Source organism: Lemur catta, chromosome 3 (genome assembly GCF_020740605.2).
Source record: "Lemur catta isolate mLemCat1 chromosome 3, mLemCat1.pri, whole genome shotgun sequence".
NCBI classification, from domain to species: Eukaryota; Metazoa; Chordata; class Mammalia; order Primates; family Lemuridae; genus Lemur; species Lemur catta.
Window position 1 is genome coordinate 41476352 of NC_059130.1, and position 15728 is coordinate 41492079.

Below are 15728 nucleotides of genomic sequence, written 5' to 3' on the forward strand. Positions count from 1 at the left end.
TGCTCCACTGACGCGGAATCGGCGGGGCGCCTGGAAGGCTTCCTTTGCCGCGTTGGGCCGCAGAGCGAGTCGGGAACGATTTTTAAACTGAAGAGGCGGCTGAGGGCCGAATTGCGGTTTCTCAACGGCGTGATTTCAGACTGGCCTTGATCCCTGAAGGGCTCAGCTGAAGAAGGACGAGTTGGGACGCACTGTCCTTTTGCCTTCCCGCTTCTGCGGGCAGAAGCCGACTCCGCAAGAGCTAGGTTCGCAGAGCTGAGTGGCTGGGTGAGCGGAAATGTCCGTCCCAGGGTGAAGTCGCAGGGCCAGCCCTGCGCCTGGAGGAGCGGAGGTCTTACTGGGCGCTTTTGTGTCCCTGGCGAACCCACTTGTGGAACGGAGGGAATTTGGGGGGGCCAAGGGTTACTCCGGCCGCTCTGTTAGCTGTCATTTTGGCGGCTTTTTCTCCGCCCCTCCCCCAGCCCCGCCTTCAGGGGATTTCAGCTCAGCACAGTATTGGAGCCAGACTTGAAGAATGGTTAGTGAATCCGGAATGGGTGACACCGTCGTCACGGCATTTTATTAGGTAAGATGCTTTGTATTGGTCTAGGACTGGCTGTAAACTTTGCGTTTTGCTCTTTTCAATACTTACCCTACGTGTTTAGCACTCGGCTAAGCACTGGCATTAGGACGGTTGGATTTAGGTATTGATGGCGATGTAGAAAAGTGATTAATAGACTAATCACAGGAGAAACAGCTAAGTTTTATTTGTGTGTTATGAACTACAAGTGCAAGAGGAGTTGGGCGAGAGAGCTAGCTTCTCTCTTCACCTGAGAAGATGAAACCTGCTAAATGGATAAGGTTTGCTCAGACGAATGGGAGGAGAGAAGTATTAACTGGCGATAAGGTGAATAAAAAGTCAGTTTGCTTGTGCAGGAAAAGCAGTAGGGCGATGATCAGTCTAGAGTAGGGGTTGCATGTTTGGGTATAGAGCAGCGGTTCTTAACCTTTTAAAGCCTGTCTGCCGGACATTTCTTTACTTCTCCCTCCCAAATACACAGGTACACAACGTTTTGCATACAACCTTAGAGGGATTGTATGCAAAATGTTGGATTTTGGAAAGGTCATTTGTGCATGGATCTTGGGGTAAGAACTGCAGTTGTAGAAAATGAACTGGGTAGGATTAAATAAAAGTTCAGGTAAGGTAGTGCTTTGAAAGCCAGATGGAAAAGTTCTGACTTGACTTCATTTAGAAGGTGTGTGGAAATTCTCATGGGATCTCAAGCAAGGTAAAAGTGGTGTCTACGGAAAGACTAATCATGGATTGAGGAAAGAGGCTAAGATTGGGAACAAGAGAAGTGGCTATAATTGAGAATGAAAGTGAAGGCCCAATCTACGAGGGCTAATATATATCTTTTTAAGAAGTATGTCAGAGTTTGATGATAAGGCAACTTTTTAGATGTAAAGATGAAGTTGAAGGAAGAGTAAAAGATGACTAAGGTCTTTTTTAGTGGAGGAAGAATGGAATTATTACTGAGTGAAACAGTGTAGGGGGTATAGTAGTTAGAAAAGAAAGATTGGTTGAATGGCATGTGAAATAATGATGAGTTTTGTACTTAATGAGTTTGAAGACATGAAAGCTTAATGTCTCATAGGAAACTGGAAATGGAAATGCAGGACTGGGATGCAGGTGCAACGGTCTAAAGATAGAGATTTAGGAGTTTTGTAGAATGACTGTTTTCATATGTAGAACAAATAATTTCAGAATCTGGAGGAACACCCACTGCTGGGACATAAGGGAAAAAAATCCAGCAAATTAATCCAAATTAAAGGGGAGAAAAACTCCCTAAAAACTGAGTGTTGGCCCCCACAGTGGCTCATGCTTGTAATCCCAGCACTTTAGGAGGCCAAGGCTGGAGGATTGCTTGAGGCCAGGAGTTTGGGACTAGACTGGGCAACATAGTGAGACCCCATCTCTACAAAAAATAAAAAAAAAAAAGTTAGCTGGGTGCGGTAGCCTACACGTGTAGTACCAGCTACTTGGAAGGCTGAGGCAGGAGGCTCACTTAAGCCCAGGAGTTCAAGGCTGTGCTAAGGTATGATTGCACCACTGCACTGTAGCCTGGGTGACAGAGCACAACCCTGTCTCAAAAAAAAAAAAAAAAAAAGACACAGGCAAAAAACCAAAAAAACTGTCAGAAGAAACAATGTAGTAGAAAGTTTAGAGAAGTAAGGATGAACAAACTTGATGAACAAAATATTTGGCTATAGTTTTGGCAAAAACATTGATGATCTTCAAAAGTGCGGTTTCTTTATAGTGATAGATGCAGAAGAGAGATTGCTGAAAATTTCTAATAAAATATTTCTTAGTGGAGGCAATAGGTGTAGACCACATTTCTAGGAGATTGGTCTCAAAATGAATGAGATAAATTGCATTTAAACAAAAAAATTTTAGTGTTAGCAATATTATAATATGCTTGGCAGTAGAAGAAAAGGATCCTGTGGAGCAGAGATTAGAGATGATAGAGGGTTGAAATAAACATAGGAGATGGTATCCAAGGGAGATGCGAAGGGATTTGGGGATCCAGAATATTGGTACACAGATTAGCTTTTGAAAGAAAGAGGACTTCTTTCCTTATGATTGGAAGGAAGAATATTGGGACAGTAATATATTTTAATTTTTTTGTAGAGATGGGGGTCTCCCTATGTTGCCCAGGCTGGTCTTGAACTCCTGGCCTAAAGCGATCCTCCTGCCTTAGCCTCCCAAAGTGCTGGGATTATAGGCATGAACCACCGTGCCTGGCTGGGACAGTAATATATTGTGTCAAGATATATTTATAACCTACTGATTATTCAGCTGGGCAAAATTACACATTCTTGAATGTGTAATAAGAAGGTAAACTAGGTATAAATAATTTGCTAATCTTTGATGCATAGATTGGGCTATTTCACATTACTTTAACATTAAATACTCAAAGGAAATGTTGGTTTTTTTTTTTTTTTTTTTTTTTTGAGACAGAGTCTCGCTCTGTTGCCAGGGATAGGGTGCTGTGGCATCAGCCTAGCTCACAGCAACCTCAAACTCCTGGGGTCAAGCTATCCTCCTGCCTCAGCCTCCGGAATAGCTGGGACTACAGGCATGTGCCACCATGCCCGGCTAATTTTTTTTTCTATATATTTTTAGTTGTCCAGCTAATTTCTTTCTATTTTTTAAGTAGAGATGGGGGTCTTGTTCTTGCTCAGGCTGGTCTCGAACTCCTGAGCTCAAGCAATCCTCCCGCCTCGGCCTCCCAGAGTGCTAGGATTACAGGTGTGACCCACCATGCCCGGCCTCAAAGGAAATGTTTTCTCAAAACCTAGCCTCTTAGTGCTGATAGTCTTTTTCTGACCTAGATTTATTGCTTAACTAGACTTTAAAATTGTTTTGGAATTCATAGCATTTCTCTCTTAAGTAGTCAAATTAAAAGCTTATTTTGCCCCAAAATTGATCCCTATTTAAAAGACAACATGAAAGAAGTAGGTAAGAGCATGCACTCAAGAGTTAGACTGTCTGGGTTCAAATCCTGGCTTTTCTACTCTCTTACTGTGTGACTTTGGCAAGTTACTTTACTTCTGTTTTCCCATCTGTCAACTGGGAACATAATAACCTACCTTATGGGGTTGTTTGAGGATTAAATGAGACAATATTTCTTAAGAGTTTTGAAGAGTACCTGGAACATGATGAATGCTAATTAAATGTTAGCAAATTGTCCCAAATAACAAATTTGCAAGAAACGTTTGGTGTAAATGGGACTGATTAAAATTCCCCTTTAAATAGATAATTCAATATGCATTAAAGCTAGGATGCTTTTCGAGTAGCTGTTATTTAAATTATGTGGTATATGATCTTGCTCTGGGCATTATCTGAGCTTTAAAGATTATATGTTTAATCTATGGAGGTTTTTTCTTTTTCTTTTTTTGAGACAGAGTCTCGTTCTTGCCCCGGCTAGAGTGCAGTGGTGGGATCATAGCTCACCGCCAACTAGAACTCCTGGGCTCAAGTGATCCTCCTGCCTCAGCCTCCCGAGTAGCTGGGACTACAGGCATGTGCTACCACGCCTGGCTAATTTTCTCTATTTTTAGTGGAGATGGGGTCTTACTGTTGTTCAGTCTGGTCTCAACTCCTGACCTCAAGTGATCCTGTCACCTCAGCCTCCCAGAGTGCTAGGATTATAGGTGTGAGCTACCTCGCCTGGCCATAATTTATGGAGTTTTGTGCAAGATATAAAGGGTGTCCTAGTTTGACATATTGAAATTTAAAATACAGGTTGAGCATCCCTAATCATAAAATCCAAAATCTGAAGTGCTCCAAAGTCCAAAACTTTGAGCACTGACATGATGCTCAAGGGAAATGCTCATTGGAGCATATTTGATTCTGGATTTTTGGATAACGGTACTCAACCAGTATAATGCAAATATTTCAAAATCTGAGAAAATCCAAAGTCCAAAACACTTCTGGTCAAAAGCATTTCAGATAAAGGATACTCAACCTGTACTATTTAAATATAATACTATTTAAATAAGTAATATAACTTTCATCTGTGAAAAACTTTTTAAAAGTAACTGTAGTAATTGAGAATAATTATTATAATTTTTAAATGATAATTCTTTTTGATGAAAATTGTATTTTAATTTTGGAGCTCTATGAAATATTTCTGTTCAATTGAACCAATACTTGTTTAACAATTAAAGGGTGCTTAGCATTGTATTAGGGTAATTATGCAAGAGAAATATAAAGCATGATTTCAATCAAAGTAACCTAGTCTTGATGGGGAGAGAAGAAATACATACTGAAAAGTAGTACAAGGAAGCATATGAATGGGGGCCAAAATAAGTGGTACAGACTAGGTGATCAAAGAGCCGTGTGTGCTGGTATGTTTCTGAAGATTTTATAGACCATTCTTGAGGGATTTTTTTAGACTCATCTACACACACACACACACACACACACACACACACACACACACACACACTGCTTCCAGGAATGAAGCACTGATGCAGACAGAAGTATATAACAAGTATTTCGGGAGAAAAAGTTTGGAAAAAACTCTACTGTTTGAAAGAAGGTCAAATTCAAGCATGATCTTAAAGGAGGTGAAATGGGAAAGGACATCTGAGATAGGGAATATAGTTGATAGGCAAAACCATGAAGACAAGAATATGTTTATGTCCTAGGTGAGAAGAGAATTAGAATAAAGAGAAGCTGAATTTTGAAAGACCTTTAATAGCCAGCAGAAGAATTTAGGATTTATCTTGTCATTGTAAAGGTTTTTGCACAGGTAACTAACAATAAAGTGCTATTTCTGGAAGAATGGATTGCTCTTAGATGTGGAAAACCCTTAGTTGTGGTAATAAAAACATGGCTAAGGAAATAGCTTTGTGAATGGATGACAGAGACTCCTGAAGGATAAACTCAATAGAATGTGCTTAATGACTACATGTGTGACTACTTAAATGAATTTAAGTTAACCTAGAAAATTGACAGACATTTGAAGATGGACCAGCCAGCTTTTGGAAGGAGGAGGAAAGGAAGGAGTTGAATTTAGTTTTAAACATACTGTGTGTGAGGTATCTAAAAGTAGGCTGTAGCTAATGAAAAATATGGGACTTGGTTGGAAAGTCAAAACTGGGGCAGGGAGAGGGAGGGAAAGAAAGAGAGAGAAAAAGAGCGGGAGAGAGGAAGGAAGGAAGGGAGGGAGAAAAGGAAGAAGGGAGGAGGGAATCCTCTATATTAAGGAGATAAATCAGTGAGACTATGACCAGAGTTAATTTTTTAATGCTTAAAATTTTGGTTTTATTTCTATTTATGTAGACCATGGATTCTTATGATGCACCACAATTGACTCCTAGACAAAGTGCGTCCTCAAGGCCTGAAAATAACTTTATAGGTGCCACCCCTCTGCAGAAACGACTGGAATCGGTCAGGAAGCAGACTCCATTTGTCCTGACTCCACCTCGAAGAAAAATTCCCCAGTGTTCACAATTGCAGGTGTGCTTTCTGTGTTCCTTTGTGTTAGTCAGTAATTGAGAATATCTGTGAACAGAATACTTCAATTTTTGTTACTATTTGTAGTAATTTTAGTATCTTCTAAAATAATCCCTCAGCTAATAAATAAATGAGAGTTGAAAAAACAAACAATTTCACAGCATCAGCACCACTTTTATGTCTTCTATTTCCTTTAATCTGGATCATTTCCATAGTATTTCTTTGTCTTTTACAACATTGACATTTTTCAAGAATACAGTACAGTCTCTTTTTCTTCCCCTTTTTAAAAGAATATTGCTCATTTTGTATTTGTCTTGTGTTTCCTCATGATTAGATTGAAGTTATGTATTCTTGTCTGGAATACTGTGTATTGTGTAGGTGCTGTTGTGTCCTTGGGGAAGTGCATCTGGTAGCTCACAGGTGATGTTAATTTTGATCATCCTATCAAGGTGTTGCCCAATTTCTTTACTTCCTTTAAGTACTGTGTTTTTTCTCCTCCACAACTAGTAAGCAGTCTATGGGGAGACAGCTTTAAGATAAGGCAAATACCCTGTTAATTGTCAAAATTTCCCCTTAGACTTGGTAGCCATTGATAATTTTTAGCTGATCTCATCTTTATTGTGATAGTTGCAAAATGATAATTTTCCAACTCCAGCACTCCTTCCATGTTTACCCACCAGCTTTTGGTATTCTATTGTAAGCCCTTCTCCCTTTTTTCCATTTATCTATTTATTTATTATTGGTATGAATTCTTGTTTTTTAAGAGTTTGTAATTCATTAGTAAATTATTTTGGTGTTTAAATTGTCCCAGATTTGTCTGGTGGCAATACTCTGTTTTAATCATTCAAAAACAGCCCTGAAGCTATATAACATTAGTAATTTTAAATTTTACTGAAACAGGAAATAAAATCCTATTCAATACAAGTTGATATGTGGTTTTGTGTCACTTAGGGGCTTGGTTGATCAGTCACTTTTATTGTAGCTTTTTTCTCTTGTCAATGTCATATGGTTAGTATCTCTTGGGATATGAGACAATTTTTGCTTCCTTGTGACAATTTTCTTAGAGAAAAATTACTAGTGCTGGTAATGAAAGTGATGGTTCTTAACCAGAAAACAGAAATTTTATATAAATTAACGACTGGAATGTTCAATTCAATGCTTCCTCATCTTTATGATAATAATTTTGCCATATATTTTGATAGTAATAAGATAAATGTTTATAACTGTTCCAATGAATGCTCTAGCCAGAATAAACATTTTTGTCAAGTAGACAACTGTAATGAAAGTTCTCAAAGATAGTTGGAGCTGTGAGACTATGTCAGGAAGGATGGAATCTACAAAAATTCAATTTGTAGGGAAATTAGAAGCTTATATGGGCACATATTTTAAGACCCTGAGCAATGCCATGGGGCCAATACAAATGAAGTGTTTTTGTTTTTGATGGTACTTGTGTTTCTAATAAGGCATGGCAAAAAATATTCCCAAGTATCTTTTTATTTATTTATTTATTTGTTTATTTGTTTGCTTTTGTAATTTTTGAGACAGAGTCTTGCTCTCTCACCCAGGCTGGAGTGCAGTGGCCTGTTCATAGTTCACTGTGGCCTCTAACTCCTAGCTTCAAGCGATCCTCCCGCCTCAGCCTCCCAAAGTGCTAGGATTACAGGTGTGAGCCATATTTGTTTTAGACTAGTTTGTTTGTTTTAGACTAGTGCAATAGTGAGAAGGGACAAAGAGAGTAGAACAAAGAGTTCCATCTGTAACTGACTGTGAATAATCAATTGAGATAACTCACTACCTCACACCAGCCACCAAGTAACCTTTTATTTAATCTGTTGAATTAGGCATGGTGTCATAGAGCAGATTTACTGCCAAACAACTTTTTTTTTTTTTTTTGATTTTTTTTTTTTTTTAATTTCAGCTCATTATGGGGGTACAAAAGTTCAGGTTATATATATTGCCCATGCCTCCCCATCCCCCCGAGTCAGAGCTTCAAGCGTGTCCATACCCTAGACAGTGCTCATCGCACTCATCACGTAGGTATGCACCCATCCCCTCCCCCCCAAACAACTTTTTAAATTACTTAGTTAAAGCTAATCAAATTAAATACTTCAGAATTAATTACTACTTTTGAAATCTATAATTTGAAGTTTCTAAAAGTGAAACAAATATCCATTAAATATGTATTGAACACTTATTCTAGATGGCATTGTTCTAGATACTAGAATGAAGTGATAGTTCTCATCAAGCTCATGCTCTAGTAGGGAAGACAGACAATAAAAATCAGACAAAATGCTTTGGGAGGCTGAAGTGGGGAGATCACTTGAGGCCAGGATTTCAAGACCAGCCTGGCAACATAGCAAGACCCCATCTCTACAAAAAATTAAAAAAATTAGCTGCTGGTGGTGGCATGCACCTATAGCCCTAGCTACTTGGGAGGCTAAGGTGGGAGGATCACTGGAGCCCAGGAGTTTGAGGTAATAGGGAGCTATGATTGGGTCACTGCACTCCAGCCTCGGTGACAGAGTGAGACATTGCCTCCTCTAAAGAGAACAATCAGATAGATACATAATGTTAGGTAATAATAAGTGCTGTAAAGAAAATAAAGCCAGGGTATGGAAATACAGAGTGAAAAAGGTGGAGTGAGTGTAGGTGCTACTTTAAATAGAGTGGCCTCTTGGGTGACCTTTGGCAGAGAACTGAATGAAGGAACATGCCATGTGAACACCTTGGGGTAGAGGATTCCAAAGGGAAGGGACAGCAAATGCAAAGGTCTGTTCAACGATCTGCAAAAAGTCCTACAGACTGCAATTAGGCTGGAATGCAAAAATTAGCACCCCAGTAATAGATTTGTATTAAATATTAATATTTAAAATGCTATGATTAAACTTTTTCTTGCTAATGTTTCCTAATTCTTAAACTTCTTTTGTCTCAATTTTTTTTTTTTAGGAAGATGTTGATCCTCAAAAGGTTGCATTCCTTCTGCATAAACAGTGGACTTTATATAGTTTAACTCCCCTATATAAATTCTCCTATACTCATCTCAAAGAGTATTCTAGACTTCTGAGTGCATTTATTGTTTCTGAAAAGCAAAAAGGACTTGCTGTGGAAGTGGGAGAAGACTTTAACATCAAAGTGATTTTCTCTCCTCTCCTAGGAATGAAAGGAACAAAAAAGGACTCTGAAGCATTTCTTGTCCAGGTATGTTACATAAGCAATACTTGCTTCCTAGGGGAAAAGAATCTGCATATTCTTGGTTTGCAAATTGTTGTGGTATTGTCTTACTGTTTATAAAATTCCTGAGCTTGTGATTTATAATGTATTTTATGTCTTGTTTGGCTAAATTATAATAATTAGATATGGCCAACTTAAAAAAATTTTTTTCTATATACATTGGAAGTGTATGTGTATATATAATCATGATTATTTAAAAAAAATTAGCCATACATGAAAGTACAAAACTGTTAAACATAGCTTACATTTTTGGTAAACATTTTGGTATACGTCTATTTGGTCATCTGTATTTACTCTTTTAATGATGTAGCTATAGAGTCTTAAAATTGGGATCATACTGCCCATACTTTTGCATTATAGCATTTTTACTAATGATATTGTAGATAATATTTAGGAATTCTATATTTTTGTAGCTATATTTATATAGTTCTATAATTTTTACTAGGATTAAATTCCTAGAAGTAGAATTTTAGTAAAAACTATATAACATATCATTACATATTATGATACTTCATGCTAAATTACTCTCAGAAATATAACATTTTTGTAATCCTAGCACTCTGGGAGGCCAAGGCAGGTGGATCGCTCGAGGTCAGGAGTTCAAGACCAGCCTGAGCAAGAGTGAGACCCCGTCTCTACTAAAAATAGAAAGAAATTAGCTGGCCAACTAAAATATATATAGAAAAAATAAGCTGGGCATGGTGGCGCATGCTTGTAGTCCCAGCTACTGGGTAGGCTGAGGGAGGAGGATCGCTTGGGCCCAGGAGTGTGAGCTAGGCTGAGACCACGGCACTCACTCTAGCCCGGGCAACAGAGCGAGACTCTGTCTCAAAAAAAAAAAAAAAGAAATACAACATTTTACATTCCTTCCTATAAGTAGTGTATAAAAGTAATAGGGCTATCTTTTGACTTATGAAGAAACCAGATTTATTTTGTTTATTATTCATGACTGCTGCTTCTCTTTCTTCTGATTTAATTAATCTTAATCATTGATAAGGAAATTAAATTTTCAAGCAGTTGAAAAGACCTTATTTTTTTGTTTGTATAGACCAGGGGTCAATAAACTACAACCTGTATGCCAAATCTGACTTGTTCCTTGTTTTTGTAAATATGATTTTATTGGAACATAGCTACTTTAAGTTGTTTATGTATTGTCTATGGCTGCTTTTGGCTACAACAGCAGAGTTGAGTAGTTGCAACAGAGACCCTATTGCCTGTAAAGCCTGAAATACTTATTATCTGTCCCTTTACAGAAAAACTTTGCTGACCCTGATATAGCTCATGGTATTAGCAAAGATCTCAAGATGTTCTCGGATTAAGTTCAACCTAAATAACAATGGATTAAATAAGATAGAGGTTTATTTGTTTTATTTTAAAAAGTACATGGAAGTAAGCTGTCTAAGGCTGGTATAGTGCTCGATGAAATCATTAATAATCTACACTTCCTCTGTCTTTCTTTTCTGTCTTCCTTAGTGCGTGGCTTCCGTGCTAAAAGTCACCTTATAGTCTAAGATGCCTTCTGGAACTCTAAATATTATATTCAAGTTCCAGGCAGGAAGTAGGAGGAAGATGGAAAGGACAAACGGTACCTGACATGTATCCTAGTTGGAAGGGAGGCTAGAAAAAAATTATTTTAGTGGGTACTTTGCCACCTCAAGTAAAGAGACTATTGTGGAAGGAAAAACGGATACTGGATAGACACTTAGCAGTCTTTGTCAAATGAAACAGCTGATACTCAGAGAAGTTTTAAGACGTGCATATCATCAGTCAAGCAAATGTTCTTGTGAGGATGAAAGGTCATTCATTTCAAGAGAAATGACCTCTTGAATTCCTGGTATAGTGTTCTAATAGGTTTCAAATGAAACCTCATATCTTTACAGGGTTGTAGTACTCTTAGGTTATGAAAGTGTGATAAATGTAATAGATCTGTTAGGGTATTGGATAAACTTTCATAATTTCTTGAAGAAGAAGGAGAAATAAAGTAGTAACTGTTCAGATGATCACCTCTAAAGGGATATGACACAGGGCTGTGATCTTATCCTTGGCCTCGTCAATGCTTTAACAAAAACCTCTATGAATATCTGGAAGGTATGTTTGTCATGTAACTTACAAATTTAAAGTTTGAGTAGTTAGGCAATCAGCTAGAAATATAATCAAGATCTTAAACAATCTGAATGGATTGTGCCATGGGTCAAACTGAAAGAGATTAAAATTTTAGTAGGAGTAAGTTTACTGCCTTAATGTAAGTTGGGGGAGATTTACCTATTAATGGCAAAAATGAATATGTAAGGCTAATTTATATAAAGCTGTCAACTAAAAATCAGAAAACTGCAATCTGAGATTACATTAATAGGAGTATAATCTAGGTTAAAAATAGTGATAGTCTTGTAATCAGACCTTTTTGAAGTAATTATGTTCATTTATGAATGACTCCTATGCAGAAGAATTTCAGAGAAGAGTGACCAGAATAGTGAGAGAATGTGAATGTATGTCATAGGAGGAATGACATTGAAGAAACTGAAGATGTTGAACTTGGTAGTATTAATATATATGATAGGGACCATCAAATATTTGAAGGGCTTTTCATGTAGAAGAGAGATTTGATTTGATTTGTTCTACTTGGTCAAAAGGAAGGAAGCAGGACCAGTGGGTGGAAACTATAGGGCCTAATATATGAAAAAACATTTAAAATTGATAGAAAGAGCTGCCTTAGGAAATATTGAATTCTTCCTCAATGGAAGAATTTGGTGGATTTGGTGACCTTTTACAGTCAATTCTAAAGTTGAGATTTTTTTTTTAGAGTACTATAACTGGTCATGCCATATTGGTAGTATCTTTTATTTTGTATTTTGGATATCTCTCTTATTTTGTATTTTGGTTGTGTCAAGATCTTGCCATATACTATGTCTCCACTGTGTAAGAATATTGGGAGAAAGGACAATTATTTTGATAAACCCTGATAATGATTAGGGAGGCTAGTCCCTCTGTGTTTTTTGGCAAGTAAATCAGATTGTCTCATTTTTAATGTACTAAATAATTTTGAGATGATGTAATTTAGGAGTAAATGTACTTTTGAACTTAAACTATTTTACTTTCCTTTGTAGATTCTGTCAAAATCTCAATTGCCATCTGAGAACAGAGAAGGTAAAGTGTTGTGGACTGGTTGGTTCTGCTGTATATTTGGAGACAGTCTTCTGGAGACTGTTTCAGAAGATTTCACCTGTCTACCCTTATTCCTTGCAAATGGAGCAGAGTCTAATACAGCCATAATTGGAACTTGGTTTCAGAAGACCTTTGATTGTTATTTTAGTCCTTTAGCAATCAATGCGTTTAATCTTTCCTGGATGGCTGCTATGTGGACTGCGTGTAAAATGGACCATTATATGGCTACTACTGAATTTCTTTGGTCTGTACCCTGTAGTCCTCAAAGTCTGGACATTTCTTATGCGATACATCCAGAGGATGCCAAGGCTTTATGGGACAGTGTCCACAAAACACCTGGGGAGGTTACCCAGGAGGAAGTTGACTTATTCATGGACTGCCTTTATTCACATTTTCATAGGCATTTCAAAATTCATTTATCAGCCACAAGATTGGTTCGTGTTTCAACATCTGTAGCTTCAGCACATACTGATGGAAGAATAAAGGTTAGTTTGAACAAATCTAGTTAAGTAATTTTTCCTTATTGTTGCAGGATTTTCAGAATGTGTGATTATCCTGTCTACGTTGAAGAAACACAATTGAATGTATGCCAGTTAAGACAGTAGAGAGACTTTATTTTATGCTTTATAAATGATTTACCAAAGTTTTTAAGCTTTCTAGGTGTAGCCTGTTAATGGAAGGACACTATATGCTGTGTGCCACAGACTTTGGTAGTAATATGGATTATTATTCTATAGAAACTTTGAAACTTTCAAAATTGTTTCATGTCAAATTTTGAAATAATTGTCAGAGTAACAGAGAATTTTATATGTTAGATAAAAAGTTATATCTGGAAACACAGAACTAAGATATCATCTTTATATTCTAGAGTTTTATATCCTCATTGGTAAAGAAATAATAAAGATATTGTTTTATTCTCTACAAAGTGTTTATCATAAGAAGTATCAGAAATAAACTGAGAGTTGGCTCCTAAAATATTATTAGAATACACAGCTACAATATACACTCAGTGAATGTTTTCTATGGTCTTTTCACTGTACTAAGAATTTAAGAAATCTTAATTCTCATCTTTAGAGCAACTCTATAGTTAGGTGTTTTTATCCACATTTTATTTTAAAACAAGGAACTGAGGCCAAGGTAGGTTTAAGTGACAAGCAAGATAGCTTGTAAGATGAGGAGTCAAGATTTGAACTCTCAGGGGATGGGTGTATATATACATAACGAGTGCCATGCGCACCGTCTAGGGGATGGACATGCTTGAAGCTCTGACTTGGGGGGGGGCAAGGGCAATATATGTAACCTAAACTTTTATACCCCCATAATATGCTGAAATTAAAAAAAAAAAAGATTTGAACTCTCTTCTCTTAGGTTCCAAGAAGTCCATACTTATCTGTCAGCATTGTGCTCATGCTTTTCAAACTGGGAGTCACAATGCAATAGTAGGTTGGGAAATAATTTTTATGGGAAGAGACCAGCATTAAAAAACAAAAAAGGAAAGAACTAGAATAGAAAATATAAAAATGCTAATGTATTACATGTGGTAAGCATAATGAATGAAATCAAGAAATTAGGCCAATGTAACATTGATCACTTAAATGGCAAACTGCTTTGTTATCATAATTAATACTATTATAATTTTGAATGTGTTTTTTTTCCAGATTCTGTGTCATAAATATCTTATTGGAGTGTTAGCATATTTGACAGAACTGGCAATTTTCCAAATTGAGTGAGGCCTTCTGTGGACTGTAAGTTATGGATTATATACCCTTTTTTCATTGATTATTTGCCTAATTGCTATGCTGAAACAGACTGCAGGAGAAATGGGCATCTATCTCTGCATCTATTTTTCCCACTGTGCCTTTGGAGTTGCCAAGATGGAAATCGAGAAGGATCTAGAAGAACAGAGAATGCAGTAGTAGAGGAACCACAGCCAAGTGCTCATGTACTAGTCATGATGATCTGGCATGCCACTCTTTAGAAAATGCTGAGTTGTTAATTTGTTGGTCATCTTTTAGAATATATATATATATAATGTTTATTATGTCAAACTTTTAGGATTCAAATGTGCTGTATCTAATATTGAGTATTTCTTATGTGAGTCTTTAAAACCGTTTATCCCTTTTTAGCATTTTAGACTTGCATTCAGAAAGAATTCTGTCTTCTAAAGACATTTTCCTAGCTTTACTTTGCTGTAGAGAACTGGCAGTCAAAAATCCCCTCAAAAAATTAATAATATAGATTTTATAGCCACTAATATGCTTCTGTTTTTAATACTTTTCAATTCCTGTTGCAATATTGAATTAAATGTTCACTTTTTAAATGAAGCAGTGTGTTTATCAGTGTCTGGATGACATCTTTTAATTAGTATCTCTGTAGTGGGAAGTGGTAAGCTTTTTCTCTACCTTTATAAAGGGTACAAACCAACAATTATAGAATCATACAAATTGTAGAGTTGAAAGGCACTTGTGAGCTGCTTTTAAGACCAGAAATTATCTTGTTTAACTTTCATAGTTAGCACAGTGCTAACTATGCACAGCACTAAAGGACAAGATTAGCACAGTGCTTTGTAGATATCTGTACATTAAGTAAATTTTAACTAAAATCTTCCGTTTTACAGATAAAAGGTGTGAGATCAAGCAACTTAAGAGACTTGCCCATGATGTTATATCTAAATCTCCTCTTTTTACTTACTGAACATAAGATTTTGTTTTACTTTAGAAGCAATGTTTTTAAAAATCTTGTGTGAAAGAAAGTAACTTTAATAGGCTATCATTCTCATAACTTCTGGTATGGAGTATTATTTTAGATATAGTAGGAGCAGCAGAGATAATAGAAAAGCATGAGCTTTAGAGTCAGATATTCATTCATTCAACTGATATTTAGCTCTTACCATGTGCTTAGAATTGTATTGAGTAATAAGAATATAGCAATGAAGAAGATAAAAAAACTAGCTACCCTGTGGAAATTATATTCAAGTGAAGGAAGGCAAAAGATAATTTCAGATGGAGACAAATGCTATGAAGAAAATAAGGCCATGCAATATGAAAAAGAGTGACTGGAGTGGGGACTACTTTATATACAGTAGTCAAAGAAGGTCTCTGAGGAAATGACCTTGGAGCTGAGTCCTGAATGATGAACAGGAGCTAGCCTTGTGAAGATCTGAGGAAGGGTATGCTAGGCAGATAAAACAACAAGAGGAAAGGCCTTGAGATAGGTAAGAGCTTGGTTTATATGAGAAATAAAGGAAGCCTTGTGGCTGGAGCATGGTGAATAAGGGCATATGGAGTAGTATGAGGTGAAACTGAAGAGGTTGTGAAGCAGAGACTTCTTC

The 15728-nt window shown here is 36.9% G+C and overlaps 1 protein-coding gene across 1 annotated transcript; it reads left to right on the top strand.

Moving 5' to 3' along the window:
- The first annotated feature begins 18 nt into the window (after nt 1–18).
- Nucleotides 19–14721, top strand: CENPL (centromere protein L). Its single transcript, XM_045547338.1, has 5 exons — nt 19–565; nt 5831–6007; nt 8951–9202; nt 12340–12882; nt 14056–14721. Exons 2-5 carry the CDS (start codon nt 5834–5836, stop codon nt 14125–14127), a joined length of 1041 nt encoding a protein of 346 aa, XP_045403294.1. The 5' UTR covers nt 19–565; nt 5831–5833; the 3' UTR covers nt 14128–14721.
- The last annotated feature ends 1007 nt before the right edge of the window (nt 14722–15728 follow it).